This window comes from Salmo salar, chromosome ssa16 (assembly GCF_905237065.1).
Source record: "Salmo salar chromosome ssa16, Ssal_v3.1, whole genome shotgun sequence".
Taxonomy (NCBI): Eukaryota; Metazoa; Chordata; class Actinopteri; order Salmoniformes; family Salmonidae; genus Salmo; species Salmo salar.
Window position 1 is genome coordinate 75,058,886 of NC_059457.1, and position 22,202 is coordinate 75,081,087.

Genomic DNA, 22,202 nt, shown 5'->3' on the forward strand with positions numbered 1-22,202 from the left:
ATATGGCAGTCGTTTTCTGCAAAGACACCATGAATGTGCATTTTTCATCCCTTAAATCACTGCTAGTGGTATAAAGAAGGCTACTTAATTAAAACATACTTTGAAGTAAAGCATTTGCTTTCACTCAAGTGTGACAATCGACTACTTTTTCCACCACTGCACTTAAGTAGGCTACATTTATTTTACGTTATAGCAGAAGCTCTTATTCAGAGCAATTACAGTTAAGGGCCTTGCTCAAGGGCACATCAACAGATTTGTCACCTAGTCATCTCAGGGATTCGAACCCGTAACCTTTCAGTTACTGGTCCAACACTCTTAACCACTAGGCTACCCCTACCTGCCAGATACTTACAACCAGATACTGGGTGACTTTCACTTAGTCATTTACTATTAAGGTATCTTTACTTTTACTCAAGTATGACAATTTGGTACTTTTCCTCTCTGCTATCTGGGATCCTTGAGACGCTAAACCCTAACCTTAACCCCTACCCTTACCATAACCCTTAACCATTTAAAATGTTAACTTCAATGGGGTAGGGCCGTTCCATGGATCCCGATTGCACGGACCCCATTGCTGGCTTTGACTAAGACACACAGCTCCATGGGAAAATGGCTGTGTACATTGCAGAGATCCATGCAATAAACTGAATTTGATCAAACTGTCATTCACGGAATTGATGTGTGTGAGTTTACCTCATCAAAGTAATGCACTTTTGCTTCGATATTAATAGCAGCGACAAAGTACGAGCCAATTTTGTTGTGTATCCTCTGTCAAGTGGTCTGGACCTTTATTGCACTGGAGGCAGAGTCCTGTGGGCTACCTGCAGGGTCGCTGGTTCAATCGAATCCCGTTCTGGCTCTTCGCTCTCAATTGCTACAGTTGTACTGTGTAAAGACAGGCTTTACATTGCACCCAAGGGCATTATAATCTGCAAATGCATTGACAAATAAAACCCTGATCTCTTTGGAAATCTTCTTTCTTTGAGCTTTCTGTCCGTCAAGCATTGTATTTGCTTTATCTTACAGTTTTCTCACCAGTCTTGATGGTGATTTTTGTCAAGTGTGATCTGTCAGATGGGGATTTTGCAACATTCTATTCTAAATTGTAGATAGATTAACTCGTAACCAGGGTTAGCGTTGCTATGTAATGAAGGTCTGATAGGTGCCACTAGGTGGCAATGTTGCATTTCTAACAGTATAAAATACTGATGTCAAACCTTGAATGTCACTGTATGCATATACTGGTAAATCACTTTGAAATGAGAACACTTTGAATGGGGCAGACAGGAAGCACAAACAGGAAGATACTATTTTTAACTTAACACGGTTATTCGGTTAAGGAAGCCAAATGTCTGTGGAATCGATAGAGATCTGTCTCTAAGGTGAAGAATAGGAGCCAGGTGTTAAAGGTGCTCCAGTCCATATAATTAGAATACTAGAATGTACATCAACCTTCTTATGATGGTTCAAAGGTCGGCCATGTTGGTCAACCATGGTTTCTGCCAGTGCTGTGATAAGATAGTGTAAAATAATGAATTTGAATAATTTATCTGCACTGTATGTTTATTAGCTAGCTAGCCAGCCAATTTTAGAGGAATGATTCCATAAATACTTAAAATTACCTGCCAATATGCCAATATTCCATTCAAACAATGCAGTCAATCCACAGCCAAACACTGTCTGAAATCAGTTGGTGATAGGACTTAGACAAGCTGTTAATGCAGGAAGTACTGATATTGTATCATATATTAGAACTCACAGCTTTCCAAAAAAACACACCTGTTTAGATATATTTTAGAGGCTATTTATACAGAAAATGTGTATAAAACCCCTATAAAATGTATTTCTAATTATATAACAATATTTTAGGTTCACAATTCTATTACACAATTTCTGATATCACATGCCTTACTTTTATTTTCCTGCATAAGTCAAATCAGGATTATGCCTCTACTACCATTCATTCCAATTGGACTGGTTTGTTTTTCTCCCTGACCAATATGGCTGCAATTTTAACCCCATTCTGAAACTTTTATGACATAGCCCCTCTAGTAATTTAATAGGATCTCTATGCTCCAGTCACTCTCCAGCCCTAACGACTGATTCCAGATCAGAGCTGTTCATTTCAAGGCTATTGTCAAGGTAACAGGTCACGTCTCCACTGCAGACAATAGAAATAGAATACCTATGATCTTCTAGAATGGTCGACAATTATAGCTAGAATAGAATGATTCTAATTGCTACATATGTTTTCCAAACTCTGACAGGCAAAGAAAAAGATCAACCAAAAGGTCACAGAGCTCTAAAGTGCCCAATTGTAACCACGGAGATAAGAATATTTACATTCTACCCCGACCTTTGCCGTCAATGACAGGAAGAGGAACGAGGAGGCCTATGGGAAAAGTGAAGGAAGAGAAGAAGGAAAGAACAGAAAAGTTGATTCAACATGGGCTATATTGATTCTCAGTCTGGGAGAGTGGTATATGAGAAAGGGATGGTAGAGGAAGAGACAAAGGCTTTTGACCTGAATGAAGCCAGTCCAGAAGTAATTTCCTACACCGTTAGTTATCTTCTTTAGCCTCGTTTGTGTCACAGACTAACTGATTTTTAAAAAAGACACATAGCCTACAGCGCATACAGTACAGTGCTGTATTCTTAAGGACAAAGTTCTAAAATGTACAATTAAGCTGGGCATTTTAGCCATTCATTTGACTTGTGTTATCCAGAGGGACTTAACATACGTTTATTTAAATAAGGAGCCTGAAACCCCTACTCAATACTAACATCCTAAATCCCTCTTCACAATGGCAGCGCTAGACTACAAGATTCTCCAGGATAAGCATTCCTAATGCATGCATGTGGTGAAACAGGAGACTGATGAGGTTGGAAAGAACTTTGTCCTCCCTCATTCTGTTCCTTAAGCCAGGCAGAGTAGTTCTAAAAATGGTTGGGGATTGAGTCAGGCAGAGTAGCTGTGTGTGTGTGTGTGTGTAACAGAGGCAGGACTGAGGGCGTCTTATTGTCTGGAGACATCTGATCTGTTCACTGACCTAAGGAACATAAAGCTTAGACTCAGCTGTTTTAACAGAGAGAAAGAGATTGCCGTAACCAGAGAGAGATGGAGGGATGAAGAGAGGAGAGCGAGAGAATGGGACAAAGGAGGGAGAAAGAGATTACATGAGTTATATATATATATATATGCTCAAAAAAATAAAGGGAACACTTAAACAACACAATGTAACTCCAAGTCAATCACACTTCTGTGAAATCAAACTGTCCACTTAGGAAGCAACACTGATTGACAATAAATTTCACATGCTGTTGTGCAAATGGAATAGACAACAGGTGGGAATTATAGGCAATTAGCAAGACACCCCCAATAAAGGAGTGGTTCTGCAGGTGTTGACCACAGACCACTTCTCAGTTCCTATGCTTCCTGGCTGATGTTTTGGTCACTTTTGAATGCTGGCGGTGCTTTCACTCTAGTGGTAGCATGAGACGGAGTCTACAACCCACACAAGTGGCTCAGGTAGTGCAGCTCATCCAGGATGGCACATCAGTGCGAGCTGTGGCAAGAAGGTTTGCTGTGTCTGTCAGCGTAGTGTCCAGAACATGGAGGCGCTACCAGGAGACAGGCCAGTACATCAGGAGACGTGGAGAAGGCCGTAGGTGGGCAACAACCCAGCAGCAGGACCGCTACCTCCGCCTTTGTGCAAGGAGGAGCACTGCCAGAGCCCTGCAAAATGACCTCCAGCAGGCCACAAATGTGCATGTGTCTGCTCAAACGGTCAGAAACAGACTCCATGAGGGTGGTATGAGGGCCCGACGTCCACAGGTGGGGGTTGTGCTTACAGCCCAACACCGTGCAGGACGTTTGGCATTTGCCAGAGAACACCAAGATTGGCAAATTTGCCACTGGCGCCCTGTGCTCTTCACAGATAAAAGCAGGTTCACACTGAGCACGTGACAGACGTGACAGAGTCTGGAGATGCCGTGGAGAACGTTCTGCTGCCTGCAACATCCTCCAGCATGACCGGTTTGGCAGTGGGTTAGTCATGGTGTGGGGTGGCATTTCTTTGGGGGGCCGCACAGCCCTCCATGTGCTCGCCAGAGGTAGCCTGACTGCCATTAGGTACCGAGATGAGATCCTCAGACCCCTTGTGAGACCATATGCTGGTGCGGTTGGCCCTGGGTTCCTCCTAATGCAAGACAATGCTAGACCTCATGTGGCTGGAGTGTGTCAGCAGTTCCTGCAAGAGGAAGGCATTGATGCTATGGACTGGCCCGCCCGTTCCCCAGACCTGAATCCAATTGAGCACATCTGGGACATCATGTCTCGCTCCATCCACCAACGCCACGTTGCACCACAGACTGTCCAGGAGTTGGCGGATGCTTTAGTCCAGGTCTGGGAGGAGATCCCTCAGGAGACCATCCGCCACCTCATCAGGAGCATGCCCAGGCGTTGTAGGGAGGTCATACAGGCATGTGGAGGCCACACACACTACTGAGCCTCATTTTGACTTGTTTTAAGGACATTACATCAAAGTTGGATCAGCCTGTAGTGTGGTTTTCCACTTTCATTTTGAGTGTGACTCCAAATCCAGACCTCCATGGGTTGATAAATTGGATTTCCATTGATTATTTTTGTGTGATTTTGTTGTCAGCACATTCAACTATGTAAAGAAAAAAGTATTTAATAAGATTATTTCTTTCATTCAGATCTAGGATGTGTTGTTTAAGTGTTCCCTTTATTTTTTTGAGCAGTATATATATCCCGATGGAAGTTCTTTACCCTTTAGGTCAACAAACAAAAACAGCCATTAGATTGCAGCACTGAATTATTCAAAGCAAATTCCTGGTAGGCATCCATCCACCATATTGCTTTCAATCACCCTGTGTTTTCAGGCCAGAACACCAGGGAGAGCAGAGGAGACGAGAGGAAGCCACTTTAGGCTATTGAGATGCAGCCTTTAGGCTCTCGTCTGTCACACCCTGTCAGATCAGTGGTTGTTGAGGAAATGAGAAAAGCCAAGGTATCTATGACAGTGGAATGGAATACAACCAGAGGCCCTGCTGTGTAGGATGTATGGGTATGGGGTTAATTCAATATTCGGCCTTTCTTCACTGAGCCATCCTGAGCATCTAGGAGATGCAACACCACAATGCCAGCAGCTGTATGGCAATGCGAGGGGACCTGACCTAAATAGCCCCATGGGGCTAGCATGCATAACAATGGACTAGATCAGAGTTACCCAAACTCAGTTCTGGGGCCCCCCCTGGGTGCATGTTTCGTTTTTTGACATAGCACTACACAGCTGATTCAAATAACCAACTCATCAAGCTGGGAGGCCCCAGGAGCGAGTTTTGGAATCCCTAGATTAGAGGGCCTTAATGTAGGCTGATTGAAGGCTAATAAAGCCTGCTCCGCGTTGGCAGAAGTCTCTGCAGCTCTGTCCTGTGTTTATATAGTGTCTGTATGGCTGTGCTGAATCAACATGAGCAAAGCTAATAGGCATTACAATGTTAGTCACTCAGATGGCCGTGCCAGCATGGATGGACAAACATGGTGATGCAGTCAGAGCTGATGGGATATGTGTGCTTTATTAAGGGTTAGAGGTCAGGGCTACTTAGTGATTAGAAGCATATTGGTTGTTAGAAAGGGTCAGGTTTCAGTCCCCTCTAGAATGATACAACAGACAGAATAACTAAAGAGCTTCAATGTAGCTTCCCGCAGGCTGTGAACATTCATAACAGGTTATGACAGCTGTATGAACGGATCTATAAACAGCCTTAGAAGCACACCAGCAGCCGTAGTGGCAGAGGTTAAATAACTGCAAGATAACAATCAGTGAAGAAGTATATGGATTATGGGAGGGAGATATTGAACCAAATGGCCATGTGACTGAAATCCAATCAAATTTCACATCCATGGGTGGTGTTTGTTTTACTGATGTCATTTCTATGAGCCAGGGCCTCCTGAGTGCTGTGACAGTGATGGGTGAGGACACAGAGGAAGTTGGCACAGGGGGACGGTCGCCCTGGAGAACACACACAGCCTTACAAAGGACAAGGCATGCTCCAACCAACTCCCAGAGTATGACACTACTGGAGGTGTGTGTGTGTGCAAGTATTGTGTGTGTATAGTATTGACAGAGTAGAACTGTAGGATAGGGGGGAACTAAATATAGAGATGTATGTATGTGTGTGAGAAAGAGCGTTTGGAGGTGGTGGAGGCTGATCAGATATCACACCAACTTTTTCTTTCCTTTCTCTCCTCCATCTCCCCCCCCAACCACACACCCTCCGTCTGTAGACGGTTACCATGGCGAGGCGTTGACGAGTCGTCGCCACATTCCGGGGCATGGCTCTCCCCACCGGACACTCTCCTCCTCTCAAGTTGAACATTTACTCTATGCGGTGTACTGTTGTGTGTACTCATGCAGTCCCCTCCCTACAGTAACCTCCTGCTGCGGAGCTAGAACAACCAACATACCGGAATCATTAACCTGTACGTCACGGGTGTCAAACTCATTCCATAGAGGGTTTAGTTTTGTTCCTTTTAATTAAGCCAGACAAGGTGAGGGGAGTTCCTTACTAATTAGTGACCTTATTTTCATCAATCAAGTACATGGGAGGAGCAAAAACCCACAGACACTCAGTCCCTCCGTAGAATGAGTTTGACACTTGCTGTACATGGTTTAAGCAGGATTTGATTAGACTTAAGCATATCAAACAATTGACCATAGTGTCATTCTAGACCTACAGGAGTGTTTACTGAGTAAGCCGAGGGGCTAGGAGTCCATTTAGAGGACAGATGTGAAAAGGCCACCCAGGTCTAGAGTTGTTGTAAACGGTTGTTCTGAGCCATCAGGCCCAACCAACAGATCCCAGAGATGATATGTCTAATACAGGAACCACCATTGAGGATCAAACGAGGCCTTAATGAAACGATCTGTGTCCAGACGAAACACACTCAGCACCAGAAGGGGAATGGAGGATACAGCACCAATATCTGGGTCAAACATTTTTTAAGTGAGAGGAAGATGGAGGGAGAGAAAGAGGGGAGAAGAGAGCGAGAGAAAGAGACATTTAGGGAGTAAAGGAGAGCGAGGGATTAAGAAAAACAGGAGTGAAAAAGATAGAGGGGAAGAAGAGAGAACGTGATAGAGAAGGTGAGGAAAATAACTCACTGGAGGCTGACAGTTCTAAACATAACACTCATCTGCATTTGTAATTGAGAGAGAAGAGAGGGAGAAAAAAAAAAAAAAAAGAAAAGAAAGAGAGAGAGAGAGAGAGAGAGAGAGAGAGAGAGAGAGAGAGAGAGAGAGAGAGAGAGAGAGAGAGAGAGAGAGAGAGAGAGAGAGAGAGAGAGAGAGAGAGAGAGAGAGAGAGAGAGAGAGAGAGAGAGAGAGAGAGAGAGAGAGAGAGAGAGAGAGAGAGAGAACAGAAGCTATTCCCTGAAGAACGACAAGAGATGGAGGGAAGGAAGGAGGGATACAACAAACCAGCTTCAGTCGTGGTACTGTTATAAAACATTTATTCTTGCAGAAATATTTGAAGTTTTTCAGAGGCCTGGAAGCAGAGGCGAATCATAAAAAACCCTGATTGATCGTTACCCAGAGAAACATCGGCACAGAATAAGATATTCATGTCAGATAAAAATCCATATTGGGCTTTACAATCATTTACAAAAAGACTTAGAAATCTATTTCAAATTACAAAAACTAAAATGACAGTAAGGATCTTTAAAAAGAACTTGCAGTGTTTTGTGTTGGTGGTTGTCCTATCCGTCTGTGGTTCTAGACTTTAGGGAGGTTCTTCAAAAAGATCTCAGATCAGCTTCCCCAAGTCCAAACCGGAACTAAATAATTACGAGGTTGCACACAGAACAGACCTTGGGTCAGTGCTTAGGGACACCTTTCACCCACACAGTGGGACAGCTCGAGGCCTGATACCAACACTATAAAATGCAACTCTATCCTTCAAGTACATGTCTGACCTTATACAGATGTATGGCAGCTGTAAGCCAGAGTTCCACTACACATCTTTCACCAATCCAGTCATGTCAGATTAGGAAGGATGCAATTTCTAAGTATTTTAACAGGGCTCTGGTTTATTGATTGGCACACAGCAGCTCTTCTCCCGTCGGTGGCGCTAGGGAGTTAAACCAGGTCAGATCCCAGAGCCAAAGCCCCAGTTGGTACCTGGCCAGAACCTAGATACAGCTGGTGCCTCTCAAGATGTGCATTCACACAGGGTTACATTGACAGTGTGTATACAGGACAGTGTGTGTGTAGGGTTGTATGTGTGTGTGTACGAGGAGTGTGATTTTATTTGTAGATGTTGGGGTACATGGCATTGGGTAAGAGGAGTGTGTGTTTAACTCTTGGTGTGCATGTCAGTATGTTGAGTGTTGACAGCATATGGAGTGTGTGTGTGTGTGTGTACAGACAGGGTAGCATTTCAGGGGTGGTAGTTGACATCAGGTACAGGACCATTCTAAAAAGGCCTTCTGGGTCTAGGTTGGGGTAATTAGTAGAGGGTAGGGCTGGTCTTTGTCACTGGGAAGAATACTGCTGGGCCAACCACTAACGGCCCTGAGAGCCCCAGCCCCATACAAACACAGCATAGTCCTTTCTCTAGACACACAGCTATTGTACTGTACCAGAGACAGGGGAAGAAGACTCCCTAAGGGACTGGGCCATACTAAACTGGGAGGTGACATGGAGGTTCCTTTCAGGAATGGGTTTATTGACAGTTCTATCTCTAATCCTTCTCCATTGCATTCCAGGGGTGTATCTCCATGCTCTGGCTTCCTCGTCCTGTCTTCTTCGCTTCATCTGCACTGATGTGAATGAAACGGGTAGGCTTCAACCATTACATTGCTTAGATCTGTCCTGTGTTTATTGATCAGTGCAGATGAAGGAGAGGAGACGAGGAAGCCACTTTGGAACTCCTTCAGCTAGAGCCAGGCATTGGCTGGGATAGTGTGTGGAGGACTGCAAGTTCCAGCTGGTTCCACACATTAATCCAGTATGCTACCTATATAAAACGATCTCTCCCTCTGTGTCAGTCCATATCATACCACTCCTCTCAGTCAACCATTAGTCCATTCTCCCTTAATGGCCACATTGCTCTTCAACCTGCCCCATATTGACCCTAGGCCCAACATTACATCAACGTCATTCACAGTGGGGGTAGCACCAGGGTCAGTGTAGGGGGTTACAGCAGGTGAGGTCTGGGTCCATAGTGTCTTTCACTCGCTCTAGAGGAGAGCCTCTGAGGTCATCATCGTGCACCAGGGAACCTGGCTAGTTGCTGCTGAGTCACTGAAATGACATCACACCAGGATGACATCACACCAGGGCAGGGCAGGACAAAACGGGTAAAGCGGCTCTTTCCCAGCCTCAGGTGTGGCAAACCACACAAATATAGTATACACACATCTCCATTTAAAAGCAGTCTCATTTCAAAAACTAGTGATGAGGACAATCGTAGACAAAGTCCACTAAGGTAGGAATACTCCAGGGCTGTTTTGTGCAATACCTAACATCAATATGTTCACATAGGCAGACTAGATATCCTGCTCTCTCCTTTAGCAGTTTATTCAGTGTTTTTCCCCCTCTACAGATCCACAGTAAATGTCCTATTGTCTCTCCTCCTCCTCCTCTCCCGTTGGTGCGCTTAAAAGCTCCACGGAGTGCACCCGAAGGGCTGTGATTGGTCAATTGTCTGCCGTTGCCGTGGTAATGTGCCGGCGCGGTAACGTGCGCGTGCTCGTAGTTCATCAGCTGGAGAAGCGGTGGTCGCTCCAGCGGGCCTGTGCTAGTCAATCCATCTCCAGGTCCATGAGTTTGTTGCGTGAGCGAGGGGTGTGTGTGGTGTTGCGGCAGCAGCAGTGGGCACAGATGAAACCCAGGAGGAGAGAGAAGAGCCCCACGGACACAGAGGCTACAGAACCGTACAGCAGAGGCAGCTTCAGAGAGTCCCACACTGGAGGGAGACAGACAGACCGAGAGAGAGAGAGTGTTAGTTACTGTACACGCACACAAACACACACAGTACCCCCCCCATCCTTACTCACTGGGGAATCGTACAGTGAGGAACATGCTGGTAGAGGTGAGTTCTGCCCCGTGTGTCCAGGCCCCTGTGGAGGCAGACAGGTACCAGGGCGTGGCCTGGCAGTGGTACTCCCCGCTGTCGCTGTCCTGGGTGGCGTGGATGTTCAGGGCGTAGGTGTGTGTGTCTGTGCGCTCCAGGGACACGTCACTGCTGGCGTTGCGCGCCTCCTTCTTGACCAGACCGAAGCGGTCCACGCTGGCCAGTAGGGTGCCTTTGTTCCCCCCTCTCAGCCGCGTGAGGTACCAGCGTACCTCGTAGGCCAGGTCATCTGAGCAGAGGGAGGAGGAGAGAATTCTATTAAAACCACTTCATTGGGTTTATGTAATAGAGCTAACATCAGCAGATTGAAACTGGATGTAGGGACAGGAAGAGGGGAGACAGAGCAACAGGAAGAGACATGGAGGGGAGACTGCATAGAGCAACAGGAAGAGACATGGAGGGGAGACTGGATAGAGCAACAGGAAGAGACATGGAGGGGAGACTGGATAGAGCAACAGGAAGAGACATGGAGGGGAGACTGGATAGAGCAACAGGGAGAGACATGGAGGGGAGACTGGATAGAGCAACAGGGAGAGACATGGAGGGGAGACTGGATAGAGCAACAGGAAGAGACATGGAGGGGAGACTGGATAGAGCAACAGGAAGAGACATGGAGGGGAGACTGGATAGAGCAACAGGGAGAGACATGGAGGGGAGACTGGATAGAGAGAAGAGAGGGGGAGGGGACTTGGAGGGTGAGACAGAAGAGGAGGGAGGGGACTGGATAGAGACACAGAAGTGAAAGGGGGAGGAGAAAATGTAAAGTATTTTATAGAAATCCTCTCCATGTGGTTGAGGCCAAAGGTTTCATCAGTCTATCGCTGAACCTACAGTTAGTGTCTGGTGTTGCCACCGTCTCAATGTTGATCTGTGATGGGAATTCATGGCTCTGAAGAAAACTCTACATGTGAATAGACATGCTATCACTGAAAGAACATAGAACACAGTATACATCTTCCATATGGATACATCTATTTCTCTATCCATGTATTCATACATCTGTGTTTGTGTGCTGGGGGCTCTAAGCAGAGAGAGGAGCAGCTTTAACCGGTCATTAATGTGTCTAAACGGGACTATCATTACTGTCCCACCCACACACAGATTACACATCAATACTATGTGTGTGTCTACAGCCACCCTTAGAGAACATCACAGAAAGAGACAGAGGGAAGGAACAAGAGGAAGATAAAGAATAAGATGTTCTAGAGAAGATAAAAGAGAGCAACGAGAGAGAGAGCAACGAGAGAGCAAGAAACGAGAAAGAGGGCAGTGCCAGTGACCCAGAATGTGGTATGACTTCTTCAGTCAGATTTGATATCCTGTCCAGCAGCCTCTAATTACTGGACATCTTAACCACCAATACAGAGTTCTCTCCACTGGAGAGATGGAAGTAAAAATAAATAAATAAGGTACTATGGGGTGAATCCTAACTTTAAGTAACATTTTCACTTCGTATCCCATTGACCTCAATGTGTGACTAACTGAAGATTTGTCCATTAAGAATGCTAATACAAGGCCTACTTAGTGAAGAATATGAAGATGTTGATGGTAATGATGATGATGAATAAGATGGGGAAAGGCAGGAAGGGACACATCTATATTTCTAGAGATGGAACGGAGGGCACAGCGACCACTCGTTTCCACAACCCCGGTGTCCGGATTCAAGAGGTGACTGGATGTGACACGAGACTAAACGTAGAGGACCGCTGGACTAACGGACCAATCAGGCCGATTCCTCCAGACCTTATTGAGGACTGGTCAGTGGACGTTAGTCTTAAAGGGATAGTTTGGTAGCTGGGCTGTTGTCAGTCTTAACTCTTTTCACTCCTAGAATTAGGACTGTAAGGATAGGGCCAAATCGAAATGTTTTTAACTGAAGAAATATAAAAAATAATATGCATAACCAATGATAAAGCAACAGATTGGAGATTAAGGGGAAATTATCTGACCAAAGGTGAGAACACAACAGTTCACCAGACAAGACGGAATCCAAACATTATACACTTCATTTTTATGTGCATTTTACATTTACAGTACTTTTTGCTTCAAAAGTCTAAAAATACTCTGGATACATTCAGTAACATAGAAAATGGTTGCTTAAATGGGAAGAGGTCCATGATAAGGCGTTGCTCTGCCTTCTTGACATCTCAGTCGAGGGAAAGTGTCAGTAACATGCAAGTCAATCTCTCCTGGCTCAAAGTTGAGGAAAGATTGACTGCATCACTATTGGTCTTTGTGTGAGATATTGATGTGTTGAAGGTACCAAACTGTCTGTTCAAGCAGTTGGTACACAGTTCAGACACTAACCGGTACAACACAAGACATGCAACCAGAGGTCTCTTCACAGTCCCCAGGTCCAGAACAGAGGCTGGGAAACACAGTATTAAATAGAGCCATGACTACATGGAACTCTCTGCCACCCCAGGTAACTCAAGCTAGAACTAAAACCAGTTAAAAAAAAACAGATCATAGCACACCTTACTGCACAAAGGAGACTGAAGAGAGACAGCCATTTTATATATCTTGTATTGCAACTTGCATTGTACTATGTATTAGACCTAGATATTGTATGTACTGATATTTAGGCTGTGTGTGACATTATTAATTTATGCATTTCAGTCCTTGACTAATAATGTTCTGTACTATGTATTATGTCATGTTTCATGTGGACCCCAGGAAGAGTAGCTGATGCTTTTGCAGTGGCTAATAGGGATCCTAATAAATACCAAATATTCATGAACATTGTGTTAGGTTCAACATAGCAAAAACATGACAACAAGCGTTTGAGTGCGAGGTCTACCTGGTGTGTCCAAGTGGCCACACCTCTCCCCACAATGCACAGCTCCATTAGTCATTTCAATGCACTTTTATGGCTCAAGGAAATAGTCTTTAAATATAAAAGGTGCTATTATATGTTATTTTATTTACCCTTTATTTATTTAACTAGGCAAGTCAGTTAAGAACAAATTATTGTTTTACAATGACGGCCTACCCCGGCCAAACCCCAACCTGGACGACGCTGGGCCAATTGTGCGCCGCCCTATGGGACTCCCAATCACAGCTGGTAGTGATACAGCCTGGAATCGAACCAGGATCTGTAGTGACGCCTCTAGCACTGAGATGCAGTGCCTTAGACCGCTGCGCCACTCGGGAGCCACTCGGAAGCAAGCGCACTTGTAGTTTGTTTGGAACAAGCTAAAAACAATCCAAAAACGGCCCATTATAAATCTCAACGTGGTTCAGGTGTGCATCGTTTGAAAGCCTGTTCTATTGCCAACATTACTAGTTATAAAATACCATCTTACAGTCTTAGGTTTCCACAAGGCACTTCACTGCGTGTTCTGCTGCAAATTTTCTTCACAATACGAGAAATAGGCTCATTCTGATCAGAACAATCCAGGGTATGACATGTAATCTTGTAATTTTACACCAAAAATAGCTAATATAAACATTGATACTGTAAATAAAATAATTTTTAAATATGGAAATCTGAAGTACACATTATGACATCAAACCTGTATTATAATCCTCAACGTCTCATCTTTCAGAACACACGGACTCCTCTAGATTTACAGCATTCCCCCCACTCAGATTACAAACTAAATGACTGAAGTAGCCAAAATCATCCACGACGAGTTACAGGGGCTGAGACTAGTAGTTGTAGAAGTAGTAGTGCGTTGCTAGGTAACAATGTAAACAATGCCACTTTATATGAACGGGACCATGTGTATGTTGTCTCATATCACGGGCAGGAGAGGCTCTAACAATGGGAACTCTAAACCACCCGCTGTATAAACACGTTTAGAACGTCTGCCAGGTGAAACTCATACAACGCTGTAAAGCAGACAGCTTGAGCTCTGACGTCATATACAACATGTTACTGTACAGCCCCTGCATTCCAATTGAGGTGCTCATTAATGACCAAATCTGCCATTGTCAAACAGTATATGGGATGACAGGGGCTGTGTGTGTAAAGGGTTAATAGTTTGGTAGCTGGGCCTTTTATGTTGAATAGAAAGTACAGTGTTTCTATGAAGCCACTCAGGAGATCCTTTCAGATAGGAACTAAGTTATAAAGCTTCATAAAGCCACCGTTTGCCTCCTTTGACATTGAATACAATTATAACAAAGGACAGGAAGAGAGAACATGAAGATAGCGAAATAACAACACATCCCTGGAGTTGTATGAACACCCATTACACTATCCAAATAGAAGATGTCGAAAGAGGAATTAAAGGTCAACCACCACACCTTAGAGAAACAAAAAGAAGAGGGTCCTGCCAAGACCCCCTGTACCAGGCACTGGAGATAACATTCTCTCTCACACACACACACACACACTGGTCGCAGCCGTTTCAGTGGACTGTAATTGCTTAAATATACTGCTTTGAACCACACGCGTAGCAACAATAACCAAGATGGCAAAACAAATACATTATCATCACCAGTGTTCCCATTAACAAGCTTGATCCCCAACACAACAGTATGCTGTAAGATTCCTCCCACTGGCCCTTTTATCCCCCCCAACTATCCTCCATCTCATTAACACCAGGAACCACTAAGGAGAAATAAAACTAGATTGTCTTCACATCGAAATGAACTGAATAAAATACATTTGATTGGTTCATTCCATGTATTGATCCCCAGAGGGGGAGTTAGTTTTGCAAGCAGCAGCAGCAGAAGGTAAAGACCAATAGTGTTAGAGACACTACAGGCATCCAGAACACAGAACTCAACAGGGATACTGCCACTGATGTCTGATAGAACAAAGTCTATTACATGTTGGCCATAAAGCGCTGCTACAACACAGCACACAGGAATACTAAACACTGCATGGACCTCGTAGAATCACAATGAGCAGAACGGCCATTCCAATTACGAGCAACGGGCCATGACCGACGGGCGGCGGCCATTTTGGGTGTCTCATTTGGAATTGACGCTAACAAGTTACGACGTCGCGTAAATTCTATTGTGTCGCCAATATTTGGGTAGAATGTGAAAAATGTAGTATTTCTTAGAGTTATGGGCTGATCTAAAGAGACATGGTGCAGTAGGGTGCCATTTGACACAACTCATGTCTGTTCTGTTGTGTTACCCCTTCTATTTCTGTGCTCAAGCAGTCCTCCCCTTTATTACCAGAAGGACTTAATGGCCTGAGAGAGTCTCTCTTTCCCCACACCAGTGAGTTAGACCGTTCTCTCTTCACCACTCCTTTAGGAGATCTCTCCAGTCTCCTCTTCTCCCTGTGAGGGGGGTAATGGACCATGGAATAGAACTATTAATTACTGGCTGTCGAGGAGAGGAGAAGAGAACAGGGTTAGCAGGCTAGGAGAGGACAGGGTTAGCAGGCTAGTTTGATTCTGTGGGGCAGGCTAGAAGAGGACAGGGTTAGCAGGCTAGTTTGATTCTGTGGGGCAGGCTAGGAGAGAACATGGTTAGCAGGCTAGGAGAGGACTAGGTTAGCAGGCTAGTTTGATTCTGTGGGGCAGGCTAGGAGAGAACAGGGTTAGCAGGCTAGGACAGGGTTAGCAGGCTAGTTTGATTCTGTGGGGCAGGCTAGGAGAGAACAGGGTTAGCAGGCTAGGTTGATTATGTGGGGCAGGCTAGGAGAGAACAGGGTTAGCAGGCTAGGAGAGGACAGGGTTAGCAGTCTAGTTTGATTATGTGTGGCAGGCTAGGAGAGGACAGGGTTAGCAGGCTAGTTTGATTATGTGTGGCAGGCTAGGAGAGGACAGGGTTAGCAGGCTAGTTTGATTCTGTGGGGCAGGCTAGGAGAGGAGACTAGACAGACTCAGTGAACTACTCTAGTCATAAAGAATGGTTCAATCCTAGTCAGACGTTAACATGCTTCTTTAGTGGGTTTACATTTCTTTTATATTTAACTAGGCAAATTCTTATTTACAATGACGGCCTACCCCGGCCAACGCTGGGGCAATTGTGCGCCGCTCTATGGGACTACCAATCACGGCCGGATGTGATGCGGTACAGGGCCGAGTCCACAATCCACTCCATTCAAAGAAAATTATAACCAATAAACAATTGTACCGTAAATTCCGGACTATAAGCCGCAACTTTTTTCCCACGCTTTGAACTTCGCGGCTTAAACAATGACTCGGCTAATATATGGATTTTTCCCGCTTTCAAATTTATGGGTCCTGACACCATGGAGCATTGTCAAAAAATCCACTATCATCAACGGGTTTCGAAAGGCTGGACTGCTGCGTGTTGAAGAGGGCTCAGCGGGGGATTTGCCTCCGGATGAAAGTGACGAGAGCGACAATGAAAACGATCCAATATCGGATGAAGCAATTCTGAGACTATTCAACTCCGACACCGAAGGAGATGACTTCAGTGGTTTCAGTGCACAGGAGGAGGAAGATGGTGACCAATGACTTTCTTGGTTGGCTACTGTTTACTGCTAATTTTTTTGTAAAAAAATTTACAAGCCGTGTTTCGTTAAAGCCCATTTATTTCTGTTACAAGCCGTGCTTCGTTAAAGTCTGTGTAAAGTTAATTTGTTTCAATGTACCGGTGGGCACCTGCGGCTTATAGACATGTGCGGCTTATTTATGTTCAAAATAAAAATTTAAATTAAATTCAGTGGGTGCGGCTTATATTCAGGTGCGCTTAATAGTCCGGAAATTACGGTATGTTCCATCTTTCTCTTGATCTTAATTTAACCTCCTGTTGTCCTTTTTATGTTATGTCCTCTCATGGCAGCAACTGGCACAAGCAGGGACAAAGTCTTCAGTTTCTCCCCATCAACACGCCAGGCCAACAGCTAGCTAGCTTTCTCAACAGCATCAGTTCACAAGTGCAACATTCCCACCAACACACGTGCAGTCCGTCGGTCTCACAATCACCATACCGGCTGCGTGCTAATGATCTAATATATTATGCATTTCCTTGACGTCCACTAATCTGAAAAGACATGATGATAGACCAATATTATTTTTTTAATCCATCTGTCCATTTATATCAGCTAGGAAAGGAAACAAGGAAAGGTGGCTGTTTGTGTCATCTGTTTGTGTCATCTCTGTGACGCTAGGTCTTGTGGGTAGGCCCATTCCAGTGCTGCATAGGAATGTGATTCTCCTGCTCAGGCTTGTTCCTGCACTGTAAATGTTGTATAGAGTATTACTGTGGATTACTCAACACTTACACCAAACCATCAGTCCTGTCAGGTACTACCCAGTCCCTCTCCTTTCTATATAGCAGTGGTTCCAAAACTTTTTATAGTCCCGCACCCCTTCAAACATTCAACCTCCAGCTGCGTACCCCCTCTAGCTCCAGGGTCAGCACACTGTTTTTTGCCATCATTGCAAGCCTGACACACACACTATAGGATATGTTTAATAATGGGAAGTGACAAAGAGCTCTTATAGGACAAGGGCACAAATAATAATAAATCATTTTGCTCATTTTTTACAATGTAGAAAATAGTAAAAATAAAGAAATCCTTGAACAAGCAGAGGTTCTGAAACTTTTGACCGGTAGTTAGTTAGTAAGAAGTAAAAAAATAAAAATTCTCTCTCTCTATATATATATATAGTTCAAATCTCATTCAAGGGGTTTTCTGTATTTGTACTATTATGATCAATTTGATGTTATTTTAAACGGACCAAAAAAAATTAGCTTTTCTTTCAAAAACAAGGACATTTCTAAGTGACCCCAAACTTTTGAACGATAGTGCTAACATAATTGCAAAAGGGTTTTGTAATGATCAATTAGCCTTTTAAAATGATAAACTTGGATTAGCTAACACAACGTGCCATTGGAACACAGGAGTGATGGTTGCTGATAATGGGCCTCTGTACGCCTTTGTAGATATTCCATTTAAAAAAATAAAAATAAACCGTTTGCAGCAACAACAATAATTTACAGTGTAGACATTGTTAATGTTGTATTTCTAAACAATTTGATGTCATTTTAAAAACAGACAAAAAAAAAAAAAGAGCTTTTCTTTCAAAAACAAGGACATTTCTAAGTGACCCCAAACATTTGAACGGTAGTGTATATATCTGATATAAATGCGAATCACGTTTTTATTATACATACCCCCGAAGACATTGCCCCAGTTTGGGAATACCTGCAATATAGAGTATCACTGTGGATTACTCAACATTTACACCAAACCATCAGTCACGTCATCTACTATCCAGTTCCTCTCCTAGACATCTGTTACCAAGTCTCTCTGCCATTTGGTTTCATGTGGTATTGTTGACAGTTTTACAGCACCTCACATATCCTACATCAACAGCATTAATATGGGGATTAGATATGCCCCACCTCTGTAATAGAAGGAATAAATAGTGTGTGTGTGTGCGCACTAAGACAACAAAGGTTGGGTAACACCATCCGGCGCATGACTAAACGACAGCACACACACACACACGTGAGTTTAGGACACCGCAGACGTCAGGGTTGGGCAATACCGTATCAGTCGGCACATGACTAAACGAAACAAACCACTGCCACACCTGAAGGAAACCAGATATATCCGTTTTAGTATCAGTTGGAACAATTGGTCTTGAATAGTGCGTCACAATACCTATTGTGAGGCATCACGACCAAGACAATAAGAAGGTAAGTCTGGCTCACAGATGAGACATGGAATTCTTAAAGCTACAGGCTTTTACTCCAGCCTAGCTCTAATTAATTAACACCTGATTCAACTAAATCTGAGGTCTTGATAATCAGCTGATTGGTTGAATTGGGTATGTCAGTGCTGGGATGGAACAAAATCCTAGGCTACCCCCAAAAGCTCTCACCACAGTTGGAGAAAATTCTGCTGTCGATTGAGAAGACAAAATGTCATTCTAACCAAAAAAAGCCATGAGCCACCTAACAAACTAAGTGTAGTTGTAGTTCAGTGTAGTTCAGTAACACCATTCCCCTGCAGCCTTCCAGCTGTCTCCCTGTAGGTAACTAACTAACAGTGTAGTTCAGTAACACCATTCCCCTGCATCCTTCCAGCTGTCTCCCTGTAGGTAACTAACTAACAGTGTAGTTCAGTAACACCATTCCCCTGCAGCCTTCCAGCTGTCTCCCTGTAGGTAACTAACAGTGTAGTTCAGTAATACCATTCCCCTGCAGCCTTCCAGCTGTCTCCCTGTAGGTAACTAACAGTGTAGTTCAGTAATACCATTCCCCTGCAGCCTTCCAGCTGTCTCCCTGTAGGTAACTAACTAACAGTGTAGTTCAGTAACACCATTCCCCTGCAGCCTTCCAGCTGTCTCCCTGTAGGTAACTAACTAACAGTGTAGTTCAGTAATACCATTCCCCTGCAGCCTTCCAGCTGTCTCCCTGTAGGTAACTAACTAACAGTGTAGTTCAGTAATACCATTCCCCTGCAGCCTTCCAGCTGTCTCCCTGTAGGTAACTAACAGTGTAGTTCAGTAATACCATTCCCCTGCAGCCTTCCAGCTGTCTCCCTGTAGGTAACTAACAGTGTAGTTCTGTAATACCATTCCCCTGCAGCCTTCCAGCTGTCTCACTGTAGGTAACTAACTAACAGTGTAGTTCAGTAATACCATTCCCCTGCAGCCTTCCAGCTGTCTCCCTGTAGGTAACTAACAGTGTAGTTCAGTAATACCATTCCCCTGCAGCCTTCCAGCTGTCTCCCTGTAGGTAACTAACTAACAGTGTAGTTCAGTAATACCATTCCCCTGCAGCCTTCCAGCTGTCTCCCTGTAGGTAACTAACAGTGTAGTTCAGTAATACCATTCCCCTGCAGCCTTCCAGCTGTCTCACTGTAGGTAACTAACTAACAGTGTAGTTCAGTAATACCATTCCCCTGCAGCCTTCCAGCTGTCTCACTGTAGGTAACTAACTAACAGTGTAGTTCAGTAATACCATTCCCCTGCAGCCTTCCAGCTGTCTCCCTGTAGGTAACTAACAGTGTAGTTCAGTAATACCATTCCCCTGCAGCCTTCCAGCTGTCTCCCTGTAGGTAACTAACAGTGTAGTTCTGTAATACCATTCCCCTGCAGCCTTCCAGCTGTCTCCCTGTAGGTAACTAACTAACAGTGTAGTTCAGTAACACCATTCCCCTGCAGCCTTGCAGCTGTCTCCCTGTAGGTAACTAACTAACAGTGTAGTTCAGTAATACCATTCCCCTGCAGCCTTCCAGCTGTCTCCCTGTAGGTAACTAACAGTGTAGTTCAGTAATACCATTCCCCTGCAGCCTTCCAGCTGTCTCCCTGTAGGTAACTAACAGTGTAGTTCAGTAATACCATTCCCCTGCAGCCTTCCAGCTGTCTCCCTGTAGGTAACTAACAGTGTAGTTCAGTAATACCATTCCCCTGCAGCCTTCCAGCTGTCTCCCTGTAGGTAACTAACTAACAGTGTAGTTCAGTAATACCATTCCCCTGCAGCCTTCCAGCTGTCTCCCTGTAGGTAACTAACTAACAGTGTAGTTCAGTAACACCATTCCCCTGCAGCCTTCCAGCTGTCTCCCTGTAGGTAACTAACAGTGTAGTTCAGTAACACCATTCCCCTGCAGCCTTCCAGCTGTCTCCCTGTAGGTAACTAACAGTGTAGTTCAGTAACACCATTCCCCTGCAGCCTTCCAGCTGTCTCCCTGTAGGTAACTAACAGTGTAGTTCAGTAATACCATTCCCCTGCAGCCTTCCAGCTGTCTCCCTGTAGGTAACTAACAGTGTAGTTCAGTAACACCATTCCCCTGCAGCCTTCCAGCTGTCTCCCTGTAGGTAACTAACTAACAGTGTAGTTCTGTAATACCATTCCCCTGCAGCCTTCCAGCTGTCTCCCTGTAGGTAACTAACAGTGTAGTTCAGTAACACCATTCCCCTGCAGCCTTCCAGCTGTCTCCCTGTAGGTAACTAACTAACAGTGTAGTTCAGTAATACCATTCCCCTGCAGCCTTCCAGCTGTCTCCCTGTAGGTAACTAACAGTGTAGTTCAGTAACACCATTCCCCTGCAGCCTTCCAGCTGTCTCCCTGTAGGTAACTAACAGTGTAGTTCAGTAACACCATTCCCCTGCAGCCTTCCAGCTGTCTCCCTGTAGGTAACTAACTAACAGTGTAGTTCAGTAATACCATTCCCCTGCAGCCTTCCAGCTGTCTCGCTGTAGGTAACTAACAGTGTAGTTCAGTAACACCATTCCCCTGCAGCCTTCCAGCTGTCTCCCTGTAGGTAACTAACAGTGTAGTTCAGTAATACCATTCCCCTGCAGCCTTCCAGCTGTCTCCCTGTAGGTAACTAACAGTGTAGTTCAGTAATACCATTCCCCTGCAGCCTTCCAGCTGTCTCCCTGTAGGTAACTAACAGTGTAGTTCTGTAATACCATTCCCCTGCAGCCTTCCAGCTGTCTCCCTGTAGGTAACTAACTAAGTGTAGTTCAGTAACACCATTCCCCTGCAGCCTTCCAGCTGTCTCCCTGTAGGTAACTAACTAACAGTGTAGTTCAGTAATACCATTCCCCTGCAGCCTTCCAGCTGTCTCCCTGTAGGTAACTAACAGTGTAGTTCAGTAATACCATTCCCCTGCAGCCTTCCAGCTGTCTCCCTGTAGGTAACTAACAGTGTAGTTCAGTAATACCATTCCCCTGCAGCCTTCCAGCTGTCTCCCTGTAGGTAATAACTAACAGTGTAGTTCAGTAATACCATTCCCCTGCAGCCTTCCAGCTGTCTCCCTGTAGGTAACTAACTAACAGTGTAGTTCAGTAATACCATTCCCCTGCAGCCTTCCAGCTGTCTCCCTGTAGGTAACTAACTAACAGTGTAGTTCAGTAATACCATTCCCCTACAGCCTTCCAGCTGTCTCCCTGTAGGTAACTAACTAACAGTGTAGTTCAGTAACACCATTCCCCTGCAGCCTTCCAGCTGTCTCCCTGTAGGTAACTAACAGTGTAGTTCAGTAACACCATTCCCCTGCAGCCTTCCAGCTGTCTCCCTGTAGGTAACTAACAGTGTAGTTCAGTAACACCATTCCCCTGCAGCCTTCCAGCTGTCTCCCTGTAGGTAACTAACTAACAGTGTAGTTCTGTAATACCATTCCCCTGCAGCCTTCCAGCTGT

General features: G+C 44.7%; 1 protein-coding gene across 2 annotated transcripts in view; it reads right to left on the minus strand.

Moving 5' to 3' along the window:
* Positions 1-7,520: 7,520 nt before the first annotated feature.
* Positions 7,521-22,202, minus strand: part of ptgfrnb (prostaglandin F2 receptor inhibitor b) — a 58,839-nt gene continuing 44,157 nt past the window's right edge. For both annotated transcript variants that reach the window (XM_045697831.1, XM_045697832.1), the window contains exons 10-11: positions 10,085-10,390; positions 7,521-9,993 (exon numbers count right to left, since the gene is read on the minus strand). In XM_045697831.1, coding sequence (XP_045553787.1) covers positions 9,830-9,993; positions 10,085-10,390 — 470 coding nt within the window. In that variant the 3' untranslated portion in view covers positions 7,521-9,829. The remainder of the gene's footprint in view (positions 9,994-10,084; positions 10,391-22,202) is intronic.